The following is a 19534-nucleotide window of genomic DNA, read 5'->3' on the forward strand; positions in this document are numbered from 1 at the left end:
TCTCCTGACACGAGGCACAGACATGGCAGCGCATTACACTCATCAACTGTGCACAGGGTGCGTTAGATTTCGCCTTTGACAAAGAGGTGTGAAGAAGGAGATTAGAGACTGAAAGGAAGAATTAGCTTACAATAAATATTATTAGCTTACAGTGATTTCATGTAAAACATTTCCAGGAAGTTCAGGGAAGCAGTGCTGAGAGAGTTAGTCTGCTGTTTGGAAACTTGATAACTGTAAATACCCAGGCAAAAAATTAAACAGTTTGCTGGGCAATGTATATTTGTTTGATAGTTTAGAGAGTTTGATACTACTTTAAATACCTGGACACTGTATTTTTAAAAAAAATACTTTATTTGAATAGAAGTCACTCCAAAAACAAAACCACAATAAAGTAAAAATGGAACTAAAAACCTAGGCAACTAGAGATCATCCAGTAAAAAAATAAACCCACGTTTAACATCACAGTAGCCTTTATTCCGTGCTATGAGTAGTGAATAACACTATAAAAGGCATGATTTTCATCTTCTTTCCTAGAATATTAAAATATGTCAGAAACCTAGACAATTGAAATGTGGCATTTACTAAAAACATAGCCAGAGGTTTCCTGGCTATGAAATTAAAGTGAGATTAAGGTCAAAATGATTTTAAAGTCCATTTCCACCTTTTGTAAGTGATCAACATTTATTGTGATAATGACTCACGTTGCTGGTTTTCCTCATTTTGTTATTTAACTTTTTATTAGACCTGAAGCCTAAAAATTCAAACTTTTCTCCACAGGAAAATCAGTCAGAGACCAGGGTTGGATGGTAATTAGGCTTTAAACAGCTCTCCCCCCTCCCTGTTATTCATTGTAACATTATCATTATTGATATTATTATACAGGATTTCTATAGAGCCAACAGTTTGCACAGCGCTTTACAAAACTGACAATACAATTAACAACACAATTTCAGTGCAGGAGGTAGGAGGGCCCTGCTCGTGAGATATTACAATGTAGTTGGAGGGGCAAGTGATACAAAAGGTAATACCTGTTTGGGATGAATTAGTTTAAGATCTAAAAGTACTGTTATATCGAGATGGAATAGGCCTCCCTGCAGAGAAGTTTTCATGGATCGCCTAAAATGATCAGTAAACACCAGCTCTGCCTTTACATAAATACACCACCCAAGGGAGGAAGGGAGGGGGGCTGCCACTATGAATACTAATGAGAGGGATAGCTCAGGAAGAGCTTGCAAAACACAGAGGCAGCCACCCATGAGGATCTGAAGAGGAAAGCTAACAAAAAAGTTTGTGTGTTCATATACAGCAGCTGCATATGCCTGTTTCAAGTACACTCAGTGTACATTGCCCCAGACATTCCAACCTGAAGCTGAGCTGATGGCACTGCTGTGCTGGAGTATGGAGGTGATGGCAGTGCTCTACTGGAGGCGTGCCATCAGCTCCATCACAGAGGCACTGCTCTGCTGGGGGATGGAGTTGATGGCACTGCTCTGCTGGAGGATGGAGCTGATGGCACTGCTCTGCTGGGGGATGGAGCTGATGGCACTGCTCTGCTGGATGATGGAGCTGATGGCACTGCTCAGCTGGGGGATGGAGCTGATGGCACTGCTCTGCTGGAGGATGGAGCTGATGGCACTGCTCTGCTGGAGGATGGAGCTGATGGCACTGCTCTGCTGGGGGATGGAGCTGATGGCATGGCTCTGCTTGAGGATTGGCATGATGCTGTTGCTCTATTTAATAAACACACTGCTTAAGCAAACTAAATGTTATACAGTTAGGGTTTAGATGTACTTAAAAGTGTATCTCAATCATGAATTTGGGGTTTATATGTTCATGTTATGAAGAAATTGTTTGTTTCACTGTGTCCTCTCCAGACTGAGCCCCCATGAACACTTTAAGTGTTGATTTTTCAAGTGATTTTTTTAAGCCTTTTTTTTTTCTCTTCAAGTGTTTTTAGGCTTGAGCATTTTCTCTTAACAACCATCCCCTCCTCCTAGCAACTAGCTTTCTATTGGTTAAGTGGGGCCAAAAATATGTGATTCTGCCTGAAAAAAGTACATGTACTTTTTCGAGCTACAAGCAATACAACACTCGGGTGTGAACGGGCACTCTGAAAATAATGGAATTCTTCATGTTGAGCATTGTTGCACTTTTGAAAAGGCTGAACACAACACTTAGGTTTGTATGGGAGCTTTCCCTAAATGGGAGAGTATGTACTCGGTATAATTACCTAGTGCACTCTGTGCTAATGAGCAAAGCTGCATCATCTGCATTCCCCTGTAGAAGACAGCTCTGAGGGCTAATTCAAAGTACTGTACCAGCAAGTGTTGCATGAAGGAAGAACATTCATTAAAACGTTGTACAGAATGTTTCAAGGTTGCCATTTTGCATTTATTTTTTTGACCGTTTTAGGTGGCTGCAGATTGAAACAGTAAAGGAATTTTAATAACAAAAAACTTGTTCATCTTAAAATACATGGAAACAGTTTTCAGGGTCTGTGCTGTTGATCCCCTGCAGCCTCTTTGCTGTCACTCCCCATCTGCATGTATGCAACTGCAGCACATGGTAAGCCTAAAAAAAGGAAAATCCCCATTTACTTATTTCATCTGCAGATGACTGGATAATTCACATGATCCTTCACACATTTAATTGAGTGAATCTTCTCAAATTCTTTAGTCATTTGATCTCAGTTTCTCAGGGCAGGGTTCCTGATGGAGCCAACAGTGCACCATGCATGTGCAATATCTGCCAGCACTCACACTTGTATTCTCAATAAAGGGAGCGTATGACAGGGTGACAACAGTTAGGAGAAAGGGACAGAGGGTTGTGTCACCCTACTCCCAGAAGTGCTTATACACAGACATTCATAGAAGGATAGTCAGGTTTTATTTTAATAAAAGCTGCAGATTTAACAATATTGAAAATTACTTTTGAAATAAATTTAACACGTTGCTTATATACGATTTTAGTGGTTGGGATTACATATATTTTAAAGCATTTATTTATATAAAAATGTACAAGTTGTATCCTTTTAAACAGCTGTCTTTATTAAGCCTTTTCCAGATAGAAGAGCGTATTACAGTTTAGGGAAATTTGCATAATTGTCATTCCCCATGTGTCACTTCCAAAGTGCCAGTTTTGGCTGGCAGTCTTCTCATTTGTATCTACTGTAGAACAGTTACTTCTGACCTTCTGAAATGCAGTCTTGAGGTCATTTATTCATGGGCAACATAGCCAAAAATAGAACAATTCTACATTGAAGATGTCTGTTTCATACTTCTCTCAGTTTTCTTTCATGTATAAGTTGCATAGCATTGTAGACACTTCCAAATGGTGGAGTTGATTTACTTGAGAAGTAGATTGGGCATGTTTACTATAAAAGTGAATTGTGAATTGTGACTTACCCTAGTGATTGAGGTGAAACATCACTTTGCAAAGAATATCTGATCATATGCAAGGTATATGAAAAAAAAAAATGTTGGATTTCAGTCAATGGAACTTCACCTCATTCACTTAGATACATTTTCTCTTTTGCAATGCGAATTTTCATTTAGCATAGTGCATGAGGGTTATTGGCACGCGTTGTCGTTTATCTGCACCAAAACTAGAGTTCTTCTTCTGCTTGGAAGGTGCACCATAAATAAACACTATGTCCAGTTAATTTTTTTTGAGACCTTTTTTTTACTTTAAATACTTCAGGACCTCCGTATGTGTATATTTGTCCTGATCCTGAAGTGCTTATACCAAGATCATGGCTGCTGCTCCAGGCATGATCTTGGTATAATGTTTTGCAGCAGGTGATGCTTGTTTTCTACAGCTGCCCAGATCCCTTGTAGCAGCCTGCATAGGTGGTGCCCCCACCCCCCCGCGTGGTTTTTAGGGTCCTCCACTTCTCTGGGGGACCTGGGACCATGGAAAATGCATTAAGAATGGAGAGCGAGAGCATACTGGGAAACCTCCGTTCCGCGATCTGCTCTGTGATCAGTGAGTCAGGAAGCACTGTACTCGGTGCTTCCTGCTCACAGCTCTCACAAAATCAGCTTGTGTGCTCAATTGCCTCTATTGGAGGCCAGGTGAGACATCAGGGGTCTAATAGGGTATCAACATGTACGTAAACAACAATTATGCCACACGTTTGGTATCGCCGTGAACACCAATAGTTCTAAGGCAATAATTTGCTGTTAACTCTAAATTTGATGAACTTTAAAGGCTTTTAAAGTGTCGCCTATGAACAATTTTGAGTACCATAGTTTTTCACTATTGCACAGATGCGCACAATTTTATCTTTTGACATGTTTGGTATCTATTGATATAGCCCCATCTTTTATATTTTACACAAAAAAAGTATATTAAATTGTTTGTTGTGCACTAAAATTTATGTAAGTGTTTTTTCCCTAAGTATCGATTTGAAATAAACATTTGCGTAAATATTGTGCAACATAAAAAAAATGCAGCTACCATTGTTTTATACTACAGGGCCTCTGCTTTCAGAAAATATATACTTATTTGGGGATTTAAAGTAATTTTCTATGCAAGAATCCAGATGGTAGTAATTGTGTGCTGATGTAAGTGTGTTTCTGATCACTTTTGTTATGGCTTATCTCAGGCCAGGAGGTGACTGAGTTGGAGCTCCTCCATACTTTCATCCGAGTTAGGAGTTCACTTTTTAAAGCTCCTCTGAGTTAATGTAAAGCATCAGTTTATATATCCAAAATTCTGATAATGCTTTACAGAGTAATTTCAGCAATCTGTTCCTTTGGTGAGAACAACTTTGGCCATTTTCAGAGTAAGACTTAATCAGAATTTTTTGTTCTGTGTGATAACATAGCTTGTTGTGGCATATGAAGAAGTGTAGAAACAAAGCAACCTGGGCAAAATGCTTGATGACTGAAATCGAGCCCCAGCAAGTCTGAGCTTCTTGAGCGTAGTTTTGTGGTATGTTTTTGAAGTTTCGTAACCTTCATGTAATATACATTTTTATTTCATCAGCATGTGAGCCCAAATTCTACATAATTTCTGTATTTTCTTTCCTTTTTGATATTTGCTTGATTGTTTTGGGGGGTCATAAAACTGTAGCTTAGGTTAACTTTTCAGTCATAATATGAAGTTAAATGTTAAAGTAGTTATCCATTCCAAGACAAACTGATCGCTAAGCTAGCAAGTGGAGGCAAAGTACACCACAACACAAGGTAGTACATCATAGATACATGATATTGAACAGCTGTAACCAAGGAGCAGGGTGTGTACAGACTGCAGTAGTGAACTAATGTTGGGAAGTTGTTTAGGTATGTAGTTATATTTGTTGATATGTTATTCACAATAATAAGAATGACATGTAATGACATGGTATGTGGATTATTGTGCCAAATCAAAACACATGGTGACATTTTTGCTTTAATTTTACTATAACATAAGTCACCAGTGCATGGGTGAATTGTGAATTTTCATTTCTATTTCACTGCATCCACTTAATAGATTTTTCTGCTTGCTTACGTTTCCCTTTTTTTTTTATCTTCACAAATTTCTTCAATTTCCATTTGTCACCTTCATTTACCTTACAGGTAGTGAACTGACACAGGAATGTTCTTTCCTTTTTAGGTGAGAAATCTGAAACTAGAACACGAGCAAGAGAAAAATAAGATCTTATCAGAGGCTTTACAGACGTTGGCTACTGAACACCACGAATTAGAACAGTCTCTTGTTAAAGGAACACCTCCACACCACAGTATTCTCAGCGAGGATGAATTCTATGATGCTGTCTCAGGTACATTTTTCTGCTCTTCTGGTTTCATTTAAACTCTGCCTGTTAGAAGATCCATTATGTAACCAGGTTACATTTACAGATAGCACAACAGCTTTAGTAAGGATTGCTGAGTCAAGTCATTAGCAGCTCATCATAAGGACTTGAATTGTGTTAGAAACATGGAACCTGTTTTCTAATTACTTTTAAATTATATATTTTTAGATGTGCAGGCTATAATCCCAAAATTCTGATACTGGGAATGGTTTGTTAGGCGAGGTCCTGGCTAAACCACATGACTGTCTAACATGCACGCCTTTTGATTATGATGTGTGGTTCTGGTACATATTAAAGCTGAATCTTTAGGTTATGCATATAAAACTCACAAATTATTTATATTTGAATAGTATACATCTAAATATACTCCATTTTCTTATGCTGGCCATATACATAAATGCCTGACCATACAATCTCTGAAAGGGCCTAGTCCGATTTTTTTTTTTTTTCTCTCAGTGCCTTAACTCATGCTTGTTGATGTGCATTGTGATAGCCCATTTATTCATTTAGGTTTTAACAGGCCTGTACTATTTTTTTTTTCCACCTTAGGCTACATCTGTTCATTGCGGTTTGCTAAAACGTTAATGTGCTTACTTGATATAATGGGCTGGCAAACAAAATGAATATCACCACACACATACACAACACTTAGTTATGTGCTTTGTGGTAGCACTTAGTAAAATGCTCAAATCTGAATAAAGCCTTAGAGTTACAAAAGCTTTGTAATGCCTTCATTCAATTTGTATCCAGTCGGGCAGGCCTTTGCCCTGCATCCAAATCCAGTACTCTTACATGGTCTGGGAGAGCCAAGATCTGCAAAGCAGACTAAATTAAGGCAACATGAGTAGCAAAAATTTTTTTGGTACAGTGTAACCTCTATGTGCATAAACCAATTTACTAAAGGGCGGGGCATAATTCAGATGTTTCATCCACTTGGGATACTTGAGGATGAGTATTTGACACCCAATGAAAAACTATCACTTTATGGTATTGAAATAAAAGCTCATGAATGTCTAACACACATACCTGGTAGGTGAGCGAGATCGGCAACCTTTGCACTGCAAAGTTCTTAGTAGATCAAAAGGAGTTTGGACAACAAAAATTGTACCGTGTGTGATCTGCTTTAGACTCGCAACAAACAAACCAGGGATAATAAGTTGGAGCATGAGTGAAAACATTGGACATGAGCAAGTCATCACTATTTAATATTAAAATTCAATTTTAGACATTTAGTTTTTTGTTAGTTGTGGGAAAGTTTTTATTGGTGTAGGTGTATCCCTTTAAATACACAGGAGTGATACACAAGTAGAGAAAAAATACTTGTTGATCTGCTAGAAAGCTGGTGTGCTCCTGACTTCCTGTTTGAGCTGACAACCTCACTAAATCTCTGTCCTCCTATGTTATAGAGATGAGTGGGCAGCATTCTGTAGTTCAGCAGAGAATAACTGGGCAGGACTGGAAACACTTCTTGGAATTTCAATGGGGAAAAGGCCCTTTGATGTCAGCTCAAACAGTAAGTTAAGAACACAACAGGTCAACAGGTATTTTTGTGTACTTTTGCCCAGACCTTTACTTGCCCAGACTTAAGGTGCCCATACACTGCACGATTCTCGTACGAGAATCGTGCAGTGTGAATGAAGACGTGCGACCGATTCTACTGTATGGTCGCACGTCTTTTGTCTGAGGAGCATGCTAGAAAACCAGCCGAAAATCTTATGATTTTTGGCTGGTTTAAATGATGCTCGGGAAATAAATGCCGAACGGGCCGCTGTGCACACACGCACACTGCCCGTTCAGCATTGCGGTCATCGGAAGCCGACCCACAGGGGGGCGGGCTTGCGATGATCGCAAGTACGATCTGCCAGGATGGGTAGATCGTAAGTTTTTTTAATTACTTTACAACCATCGCAAGACTAAGGTCCCCGCAGCTCAACATCCACACCATCAGTGGCTCTGATGAAGACCAGGCGGTCACACTGTCCCTGCATTTCCAGAGACCTGTATCCCTGCACATTCCTAATTCAGTCACAATATACTGCTCTGCAAGACCCGGAGTTTACGATTCCTAGTGCACCAGTGCCCTAATCATGATACCTTTTATTATTAGCTTGCTTTAAAGTCAGACTGCAACTGTTTACATGCTAGGATTCTTCAGCTATTCTGCAATATTTCTCTTGATGGGTCCTGAGCTAAAACTATGCCTTCCTCAGTGGCGTCACAAGGGGAGTGCGGGGGGGTGACCGTCATTTTGGTGTCACCCCCTCTAAAAAGTCGGGCACTCGGTCACGGACCGAGAGCCCAACAGTGTCATGAGAGAGGAGGGGACACGACGGCATACCTCATTCCGCCTGGTGAACACCCCCTCCTCTCTCTGCCAGCGTCCATCACCGGCAGACGTCAGATGGTCGCGCATGCACGATGACGTCATTGCGCAAGCGTGTGGTGACATCATGCACAATGACATCACAGCGGGGTGTCACCTGGTCTCCGTTCCGGGTGGCACCCAGCCGCGGGACACCCCTGGCCTTCCTCCAGCAGTTGGTGGTCTGTTGCCCCTTTTACAGAAATGCAGTCAGTATGCTTTAGTCCACTGCATTCTTGGCACTGAACATATTCAAACAGGTAGCTGCCCCTACATTGTTAACACGTGCAAGCTGCAGACAGCATTCATGCAAATAATGAAATGTTTTAAAGCGGTCACCACAGGCTTACCTTATTGTAAAGTTTAGTAACACCTTGGCCAAAAAAAGCACCCCGTAAGAGAGAGATCATGCTTATATGTTCCCCCAACTCTTCTGCCTATCTTGGATCCTTTGCAGAGCTACACCAAAAAATCTTAGCATCCTACACTTTGGGTGCACTCTGTGCTCCCAGCCACTAGGCACTACAGTATTACAACTCAGCATGAACACAGCAGCGATGTAGTGGCTGGTAGGTTGCAGAATATTTTGTGTCCAGTGTAGCTCTGCGAGAGAGTGAAAATCATGCATGACCAGCGAAGAGTCCATGCTTAATGTGAATCGATCTCCAAAAACAATCATGCCAATGCTTTCTGTATTAAGGTTCTTTCACTATGTAATCCATTTAGTCTTATGAGACCTGTCAACAACGAAATTCACAACTAACGATATGCATGCTGAGCATCTTTATTAGCTCTACTTTAAAGTGATGGGGAATAAATTAAAATGGCTCAGTGTGCCTTTGTTTCCCAGTGTAACTCATGAAGATCCAGGCAGTGATGCATCTGTTAGTGGATGGAGCTTGTCAACATAACAAAGTAGCCTGCTCGGGTTTCAGTACTCTGCGAATGTGAGAAGTTTTCAGTTGTTACAGTGCGGATGGGAGTGTGTATTTCATTAACACAGTTGTGCTTCTTTTAGATTCAGAGTCTGATCATTCCTTGAGTGGATTTGAGACAGTTGGAAATTCTTCTGCAGAACAGAGTTTGGATTTAAGCTTCAGCTGTAATAAGGGCAGCATGTCTGATGACAAAAAGCCCAGTGGAGCAGAGGCCACATCAAATGGCAAAAAACACCGGTAAGAATGGGCTGGCTGGGAGAATTAGTGTTAATATTTGTAAGTCATTGGTGATGCAGTAAGATACTTCACATTCTCTTTTGTGCGTTTGTGAATGACAAAAACATTACCAGCAACTCTGTTCACTACATGATATAAAAAAAGATGGGCCTAATAAATGGTCCAGACATGGTTATTATGCAGGTTTATGTACATCTTTGACTGTAGTACAGTAAACACAGGTATTTTACAAGCATCCGCATGCTTGTGCCTGTTAAATTAAGGGCTTTTGTGCTAAGAAACTTTGGAAAAAAGTCATCGTATGGTGTTGCAATATATTCCTGTAAAAAGACGTCAACTCCAAAACTGCAGCATGTTATATTCTTTTAGTTTACCACAGTGGACATGCTGTAGCATGTAAGGCAGCATTGATCAACATACTGCAGTTTGATTTTGGCTGCCCTTGTAGATGAAGAAGGGATCTCTAAACCCTGAGGTGCCTTGATAACATGTTGGATACTAATAAAATGAATAACTAGGGAGGTTTGCCATATTTAAACAAATAGGGGACATTCACAGATAGCAGAAATTCTGTTAACACGGTCGCAACAAGAGATGAAAGGGTTATTTGTGTTCAGCACCGTGTACATGGCAAAACTGCTAATTGAGTGTTTATTCATGAAAAGCTGTTTACCATGTCTGTAACGACCCTCTAGGAATAGAGTGCATGGCAGCGCTTTATGGACAAGGACCACCTTGTATTTCAGGTTTTTATTTTTGGGGGTTTGGGTCTGCTCAGAGAAAGCAGAAGTCAGTAAAGCTGTATAACTAAATATGAGGGCTCTTGAACAAAATTGTATTAAGTGTAAAGTTTAATACATTTACGTAATGATCCTGATTTTATGTACTTGATCACTAGTAAAGTCACAACACATTTTTTGTAATAATATAGGTTACACAGAAAAAATATATTGCTCGTTACAGCTATTAATGGTCAAAATACAATTACAGAGCAGATATTGGGAAAGAAAAGAGAGCATGTGTTTGAATGGTTTTGAAAATGCAGCCGGTTTGGTTTTGCTGAATTAAGCATTATTGTTTTTTTTTTATTATCATTATATGTGGTGGAAGCAGTCATCTGTTACTTGCATAATTACTAGTGACGTCACTGAAGAATTTGTTGACTGAAATGGGTAAAGTAATGTAAAATATTAAAGGGAAGCTGCCTGATCACGTAATCCAAATGCTATTATTCAGTGACTAGGGCTATGTCATTTACAGTGTTGTAGATGTTTAGTACAGGTCAATGAATGAAAGCAAAACTAAAGGTAGTTGTTAGAATGTTAAAAAAATAATAATTACCTTATGTGTCTGCAGACGTGCTGTACAGCCAACACTATTTCAGTGTGGTTATTTTTAAACACAACACTATTGCAGCTCAGTGGGCAATCCTCCTGCCAAGAGCTGTAACACAAAGCAGCCTATTAAATTTAAGGTATCTGTACTATTCCTAAAGAGAAAAACCCCATTCTCATGTTCAACTTTTTAGGGGCATATCTAATTAAGAAGAGGCATTGACAAAAGTATGTTGACGCCCATCCAAATTATTGTGTTCAGGTGTGTCAAGCAAAGAGTGCTGTTAATGCCATAGCATGCAAATACATTTTAGACAATCATGCACTTCTAACCTTGTAAAAAACAGTATGGAAAAGACCCTATACTGTTCCAGCATGACTGTGCCCCTGTTACATAGTATTAGAGGTTGAATAAGGACACAGGTCCATCAAGTTCAACCTTTGTGTGTCTGTGTGTGTTTGTGCGTGCTAGCGTGTGTATATGAGTCCCTGTGTGGTCTCAGTTTATAAGAGTACCTGTACCTCTGTGTGTTACGGTCTCTTAGGACGGTATCTCATTGATTTTTTAATGAATCGATACTCTCTGCTGATGCCACTGCTTGTGACAGAGTTCCAAAGTTTAACTTCTCTGACTGAAAAGAAGCCCCAACGTCCTGTTTTGTTTAAATCTTTTTTTTTCCACCAATTTTAGGCGTGGGCCTCTAGTCTTTGTTAGGGAGTTCGCAGTAAAAAGGTAATTGCTGATGTTGCCATCACCACTAAACATTTTGTACATCAAAATAATGTCCCCTTAATCTTATCACTGAACAAATTTTAAATTTAGCAACCGTGTCTCAGAGTTTTGATCCTCCAGCCCCTTAATTAGTTTTGTTGCCCTTCTCTGGACTATCTCCAGCTCAAGGACATCCTTTCTGTGGATTGCTGACCCAAATTGAGCCGCATACTCGAGATGTGGCCGAACCAGTGATCTATAAAGTGGCAGATTTATTGGTTTGTCTTACATTCCCTTTTTAATGCATGACTGTACTCTGCTAGCTTTTATTCAATCTGTGGTCTACTATGACCCCCAAATCTTTTTCCAATTAAGTACTCTAGGGTGCAGGTCCTAACGATTTATTTGCATTGAGTTTTTCAAGTCTTTGTTGAACCCCGGCTACCGTCAACCACTGCGGTATCTTATGCATTAAGGTACTCACATTCTTAACGCCATTAAACCCGTCTTTTTCTTGAGTGTATACTGAATTTAATACCTCAGCCTTCTCCCGGTCGTTTGTGATTAATCTCCCATTCTCATCTTTTATTGGGCCTACCTGCTCTTTTCTTACCTTTTTTACTGTTTATATACTTGAAGAATTTTTGGGGGCTCTTCTTACAGACTTCGGTGATATGCTTTTCGTAATCTATTTTAGCTGCCCACATTTCACGTTTACATCTCCTATTGCATTCCTTGTAGGTCTGGAATGCCAATGCAGTCCACTCCAGCCTTATATTTTTTAACTGCCAGCTTTTTGATATGTTGTCTTACCATTTTATTTAGCCATGCAGGCTTAGCTCTTGAGCTTTGATTTTTGTTACCCAGTGATATGCACCTGCTAATGGCAATATATTCTTAAAACAATCCAACTTTTTGTCAGCGTTCATTCTTAGAAATAATTTGTCCCATTTAGTGTCATACACCAGATGACGCAACTTATCGAATTTTGCTTTTTTGAAATCTATCGTTCTTGTCAAACCAACACACTTCTCTTTTCTGTACCCAACATTAAAAGTGATCATTATTATCCAATGTATCTCTAATTGCTATGTCTTCACCTAGATCTGCATTATTGGAAATGAATAAATCTAGTGTAGCATTCTTCCTGGTTGGGACATCAACCATCTGATTAATGAAATTGTCCCATAACAGGTTTAGGAAACGGCCAGCCTTTATGGAATGAGCGGTTTCATTTGACCAATCACGAAGTCACCCATTATAACAACATTTCCCTGCTTCCCAGCTATTTCTATTTGGAAATGTAGGTGAGCCTCCTCCTCATCCCTTATGTTCGGAGGTTTATAACGCACACCCACAATTAGTTTACAACTAGCTTCAGTCTTCTCTAGTTCTACCCACAAAGCCACCAACGTAACTGTCGTGAGGTCATCTTGTATGTGCACAGTTGGATTGTTTTTTACATACATGCATACCCCTCCACCCCTTCTACCCACCCTGTCCCTCCTAAACAGGTTGTACCCTTGTACATTAGTTGTCCAGTCATGTGAGCTGTCTAGCCAAGTTTCTGTTATTCCCACTATAACGAAGTCCTTTTCGAGTAGCAGAAGTTCAAGCTCCTCCAATTTCTTTGCTAGGCTTGTAGCATTCGTGTACATACATTTTAGTTAGGTACTAGTGGTTTGAATTTTAGTTTTGCTCATTCCTGAAGCCCAACTCATTTATTTGTCTGACCTGGGTACTTTGATCTATCACTGATTTAGATTGACTGGAGTGAGCCCTCTTTCCCTTCTTGTATTAATTACTCCTGTAGTTACTTGCTCTCTGTTTATTATAAACCCTATACCATTCCAGCATGACTGTGCCCCTGTACATTATCCAGGGTCAAAAAAACATGGTTTGATGATTTTGCCGTGAAGGAACTTGAGTGGCCTGCACAGAGCCCCAACCTCAACCATAACAAACAACTTTGGGATGCCTTGGAACTCCAATTGCAAGCCAGATCATCTCATCTAGCATTAGACGCTGACCTCACAAATGGGCACATATTATCACAGAAATATATTGACATCCTGTGGAAAGCCTTTCCAGAAATCTTCCTCAGATTTAGAATGTCATATGCAAGGTGTCATAGCTGCAAAGGGTTGGGAGTGCAACTCTATATTAATGCCCATGGTTTTGGAATGGGACAAGCTTATGTACAGTAGGTAGAATGGTCAGTTTCCCACAAACCTTTGGCCATATAATGTAGATTTGAGCGTGAGGGATACCTAAGGGTAGAGTTGCATGAGAGCTTCTCATGGCAGTGATTTCATGCTGTGAACCTGACTGGCAGAGGATCTTTTCCCAAGCAGCGCTTCTTTTTGACTGGATCAGAGCATTTGCCATTTACCTCCATACTGAGATGATTCAGTGATCAATAGCTCAGTAAGGAATTTACATCATTTTCTTACTTTGATCCTGTTACAACAGTTGTGCTCCTATATGGTCTGTAGTCACTGCCAGTTTAAAGGGAACCCACTGTGTGTGCATGTATGTACATACAGACATACACATTTTTTTGGATTACTTTCACAGTTGGAGTAACTATGTGAATTCGTATGTGTGTTTAACATATTAGTGCAAGAAATTTACTTCTTTTGCCCTGTTACTGAAGCTCCTATGCAAGAATACAAACTATAGTGCCCAAGGTAGGTTTATTTGAGCTGTGTTTTTCATTCCCTCATTCATTTTCTTCCCTCTTTTAATTAAACATGATTTATTAATGGATCTCCTGCTACCTTTTTTAGTTTCCAGTTACTTGATCCCTTGCCACTGATGGATTTAAAGGTGTCATGGTCCTCACAGGAAAATATGTTCTTTTTTTCTGCTCAGCATTTTGGGATATTTATGCTCATGTGTGTACCCTGTTTGTTTCTGGGAATTACAAGACACATTCTTTATTATTATCTCCATTCACCTTAGCTACATACCCTGAAAGTGGATCCTCTGCAGCATGCTCATTGTTTCATGATCTGTCAGGATGAAATGTATACCGCACTTCTCCAGTGTCTTTTATGCATTCTTCTACAGGACTGAGTGTAAACACAACAGGCATGTTTTGTCTTTTGTGTTCAGCTTTTGTATTTACATACCTCTGTTTTATTACTGTTTGCCATGGGTTGCATTTATGTGATATAGATATGGCATGTGCATGATACACAGAACATCATAGCATACACTGCATGGCTTCAACAGTGGCGTCGCTACAGGGGGGCAACTGCCCCCCTAGGTTATCACTTGAGTAATATCGAGAAGTACATTTTGGATAATTTTTGATTAATAGTCAGTAATTTTATATATTTTTATTTTTTTATAATATGAGTTTGACCGAGCATAAGAAATTACAGGTAACGCCAGGGTTAGGTTCCTGAAGGAATGCTTGCAAATAGAAACCAATGTAAATTGAAACCCATTATATAATGTAAGTCAATGGGAAGTGAGGGAGTTAGGTTCCAGGCCTCTCTCAAAAATGACATGAGTGACCTAATACATTATATTTAAAGCTTTGAAATGTATGTTATGAATGCTAAACAGTATTAAGCACAGTAAAAAAAAAAAAAACACACAACACAGTATGTATCATCAAACTAAGTTTAATGAACTTCTGTCTGCCTCCATGTCTGCAAGTGTAACCCTGTTCTGCTCTGTATCTGCAACTGTACCCCTGTTCTGCTCTGTATTTGCAAGTGTACCGCTGTTCTGCTCCACTGTATCGCCATGTGTATCCCTGTGCCACCAGTGCATCGCCAAGTGTGCCCCCAGCGTGGCTCTAAGCACCTCCATATATCCAAGTGTGCCTCCAAGTCTGTAAGTGTTCACAGTTATCTCACTGAGAAGATCACCTTCCCGAGCCGTGATCCTCCGCCTGTGCCCCGGTGCAGCAGCTGGAGAATCGGTACTGTAGCCACTTGGAGTTTTAGAGAGGTCCTCTGTATATCCTTTTGAGAAGGTCTGCAGAGGAAGGATACGCTAGATGGTGTCAACTTTGAAGTGGTTTCAGTGGCTGTCACGTGACCACCCAAAAAGGTTTGAAATGTTTTTACATTTTGAAATGTCGCAAATGGAACTGGCACTAACTGAGGACTACCTTTTATAGGCAATACAGGTAAAGATTGGGGTTTGCTGTTGGGCATTAAAAGGTAACTAACATAAACATACTTTTACGTAGAAACTCAGGAGACATCTGGCCAAATGTGTGTGAAGGTTAAGCGGGGAAGAATTAGATGGGCCCTTAGTATAAACAGGTCAAATGTTTGCAGTGAGACCCTTCATGTAGCCCCAGTTATAGAGAAAGAGCATAGTATAGGGGGCAGAGATCAAAAGAGTGGGACTGGCTGGATACTGGGTCCAGACATGAAAAGAAGGCTGGGTGGGGGACAAAGGGCATGCCAGATGGGGGGAAACAGGCAGCTTCAAATCAAAAAAGGCTAATGTCATGCTTACAGCAGCTACTTTTTAAAATGTGCACAACTCTTGAAAGCAATCCAGATATTCCTTGTGTATCTATACTTCTCTAATTTGCTTGTGTAGCCAGGCTGCCAGTTTCTTGATGTGTTCCGTGTGATTGAGTTTAGTGTTCCATTCCTTATGGAAGAGTGGAAGATTTGATGTCCAATGTCTTAGAATCACCACAAGAAAAGAAAAACAGGCCTTTTTCTAGCTACTGAAATAAAGTCAGAGATTAATGAGAGGAGTGCAATTTCTGGCCTTATCTGAATCTTAAGGCGCATGATACCTGTTCATAGATACCAAAGATCTGTGACCAAAAGGCATGTATCAAGTATGCCAAATATGTAACAGTCCTTTTTGCAGTGCCAGCACCAATCTCAGGTTGCTGAGAATATTTTATGGAATATCCAATCTTGGACGTGTTCATTAGGGAGCCTTTTAATGTAGTTCTAGATGAGGAAGGCCAATTCCTCCTGTCTGTTCATGGTGAACTAAAATATTGTAAGGAAATCAAGGGGGGAGTTGGTCCATATATACCAGAACAGAACAGATTTTAGTTTGGAGAAAAACTATTTGAGAATGGTGATCGATAGTCTGGAAAATATATAAGAAGCATAGTAATTAGGGATGCACTGATACGGTCACTAGTATTGGTATCGGTGACGATACTGGGCATTTTCGCAAGTACTTGTGCCTATCCCGATACCAGAACTTCCGGTATCGGGAAGCCAGGCAAAGAGTCATTAGACACCACACGGCTTCCTGATTGGCCAGGAAGCCGGCTCCATGCTCCCTCGTCACTTGGTTTTACACAGCATCTAATGACTCGCTGCCCAGCTTCTTGATTGGTCGGGAAGCTGGCCAATCAGGAAGCCAAGCGGCAAGTCATTGCCAACCCCCCTGGCTTCCAGGTAGTCTGATATCTCTGTCTCATTTCTTCTGTCTCTCTGGCTTGGACAGCAGAAAGAAAGTTTGTATCAAGGTAAGGCTCCCCTTGTGAAAGCCCGCTCCATGCTTCCTTGTCACCTGGTGACAAGGGAGCATGGAGCCGGCTTCCCGGCTTATCATGAAGCCGGGTGGCGAGTAATTACATGCTGCCTGGCTTCCTTAATGGGACTTCCGGTATCAGTACTCGATATCGGCGAGTACCAAAAAAAATATAGGTACTGAATACTGAAAAAAACTGTTTTGGTGCATCCCTAATACCGCCCTAGTTACCCGCCACACACAGCACATAGTTCATGCCACACACAGCCCTGGTGACATGCCGCACGCAGCCTCCTGAGACGCCGCACAGCCCTAGTGAGCAACACAAGAGTATGTAGCTTCATATTATTCTGCATTATCGTATAATGTATTGCTAGGATTTGTAGTCCTCTCTAGCTGATATTATTCTGCATTATCATATAATGTATTGCTAGGATTTGTAGTCCTCTCTAGCTGATATTATTCTGCATTATCGTATAATGTATTGCTGGGATTTGTAGTCCTCTCGCTGATATTATTCTGCATTATTGTATAATGTATTGCTGGGATTTGTAGTCCTCTCTAGCTGATGATGATTATATTCTGCATTGTTGTATAATGTATTGCTGGGATTTGTAGTCCTCCATCGCTGGTGGTATTCTGGACTGTTGTATAATGTATTGATGGGATTTGTAGTTTTAGTTCCTCTACAGCTTGCAATGTTCTTGAAATATTACCATTCTGCACAACTTGCCCAGTTAACGCTATATCATGCGACATGGTTAGTGCTGCTGTGGGTAAGCCAATACGCTGTAGATTGTGATCCGGTAGAATTGACTGATGATGGCTGCCATCAGATATGGCTCTTGACTAAATCCTGCTCCTTAATATAGCACCCATGGAAACCAATGTCAAAGTACACTCGCTAAACTAGAATGGAGAAATATGTACCGGATTACCCATCGATTTGTTTAAGTTGGATGCACAATGCCCCAAACCCACCTGCATATTTGGTGGATGTGCCCCTTAGTACATTCTTTCTGGATGGATGTGTACCAAATTTAATTTCAACTGTTGGGCTTTATTGTAGTCCCAGATCCCATCCATGCACTGTTTAATAGACACCCTCCTGGGGAAACTAATCACCATTTTAAACTGCAATTGCAGGTTCCTACCACAGATTAAAAAAAATAGCCTGGGCCTGGAAATCCCCTCGGATTAATGTGGTGGAAGTCAGAGTCTCGGATAAAGACCTGTTCGTGTACAGAAGATAGAGATAAGAAATAAGAACAGGTCTGACTTTTATCCAACACAGAGCAGAGGGGACAAGCTTGACACTTTTCAGAAATATGTTGAAAGGGAGTGACCCCCACTCGGTGATTCTCCATTTCTTTTCCCAGATTCTCCATTTTCTACCTCCCAGTCCCCATCCCCTCCCTCCCAGCAACCTCCTCTCCCTCCCAGCAACCTCCTCTCCCTCCCAGCAACCTCCCCTCCCTCCCAGCAACCTCCCCTCCCTCCCACCAACCTCCCCTTCCCTTGTACCTCCCCTCCTCTTACTTTCTTTCTCCCCTTTCCTATTTCTCCTCCCCTTTTTTTTTTTTTCCCCCCTTTTTTTTCTGTTTTCTTTTCCCTTCCTCCTCTCTCCCCCACTCCTCCATTCTTTCCCTTTTCGCTTCTGGATGCGCACTTCTGGGTGCGTCTAGGTGAAGCACGTCTGTATGCATTTACATGCATTTGGTTACATCTTCAAATAGTTTGCATGTGTTTCTGTGCATTTGCATGTATTTAGGAGTTGATATTGATTCCTGGATGCACCTGACTTCTGTTTTCTCTAGGCACAACTAAACTGACCACAGATAGATGCATCTAAATGCAAGATGTAAATCTATTCATTGGAAACCATTGGATACACATATATGCATTTAGAAAACCAATTTGAAGCGCACATAGATGCATCTATTCGTACCTAGTGGGAATATAGTCTTGTATATCCTGATCCTCAGTTTCTTTTATCTATGTTTTTAGAAGTTATGGATTGTTTCTTATATTGGCTTTTATATAAATTTGATTATCTGCTTGTCATTTTGTATCACACTAGCTGGCTTGACATTCTCACTATTTAGTATTCTTGTGATCTATATTCTGCTGTACCCTTGTGTATTATTGCGTATTATTATTCTTGTGTATTATTGCCTCCGTGAATATATAATGAAATGCACCTGAATTTCCTAGTATAAATGTATCAGACTTGATCTACCCCCATATATATGACTAAGTCCAGGATTGGGTGAAACATGTTAGAGGGGGCAGACTGATGAACTTTCAATATACTGATTCAGTGTGGAGCGGAGTGCAGCCGGATTTATTTTTTACTACTGTATATAACTCCGATATATCTATTTCAATGGTGTATTTAAAGGGTTTCTAAACCCTCCGTTTTTTTTTTTTGCCTACCAAGCAGTAGATATATGCAAAAAGTAAAAGAAAAAAAACCTGCTTTAACAGCGGTTTAAACTTACCCCGTTTTCGCCGCGCGCTGCCGCCCAAGTATCCGAAACTGCTCGGGCGGCTGCAAAGCATCCTGGGGCGGGCACATGCGCAGTTTGGGTTTTCGGCCGGGAGACGAGCAGAGATGCAAGGTAAGTCTATGGACGCGTGCATCCGCATGCAGACACCGCGGGATCGAAAGTGCCA

At 40.6% G+C, this 19534-nt stretch overlaps 1 protein-coding gene across 2 annotated transcripts in view; it reads left to right on the top strand.

Annotated features, from left to right (window-relative positions):
- The window catches only part of OSBPL1A (oxysterol binding protein like 1A), an 86525-nt gene that overhangs the window by 43104 nt on the left and 23887 nt on the right, over positions 1-19534 (top strand). For both annotated transcript variants that reach the window (XM_018565687.1, XM_018565686.1), the window contains exons 15-16: positions 5599-5764; positions 9178-9334. In XM_018565687.1, coding sequence (XP_018421189.1) covers positions 5599-5764; positions 9178-9334 — 323 coding nt within the window. The remainder of the gene's footprint in view (positions 1-5598; positions 5765-9177; positions 9335-19534) is intronic.

The sequence above is a fragment of the Nanorana parkeri genome, unplaced genomic scaffold, assembly GCF_000935625.1.
Source record: "Nanorana parkeri isolate BGI_ZX_2015 unplaced genomic scaffold, ASM93562v1 scaffold873, whole genome shotgun sequence".
Classification (NCBI taxonomy): domain Eukaryota; kingdom Metazoa; phylum Chordata; class Amphibia; order Anura; family Dicroglossidae; genus Nanorana; species Nanorana parkeri.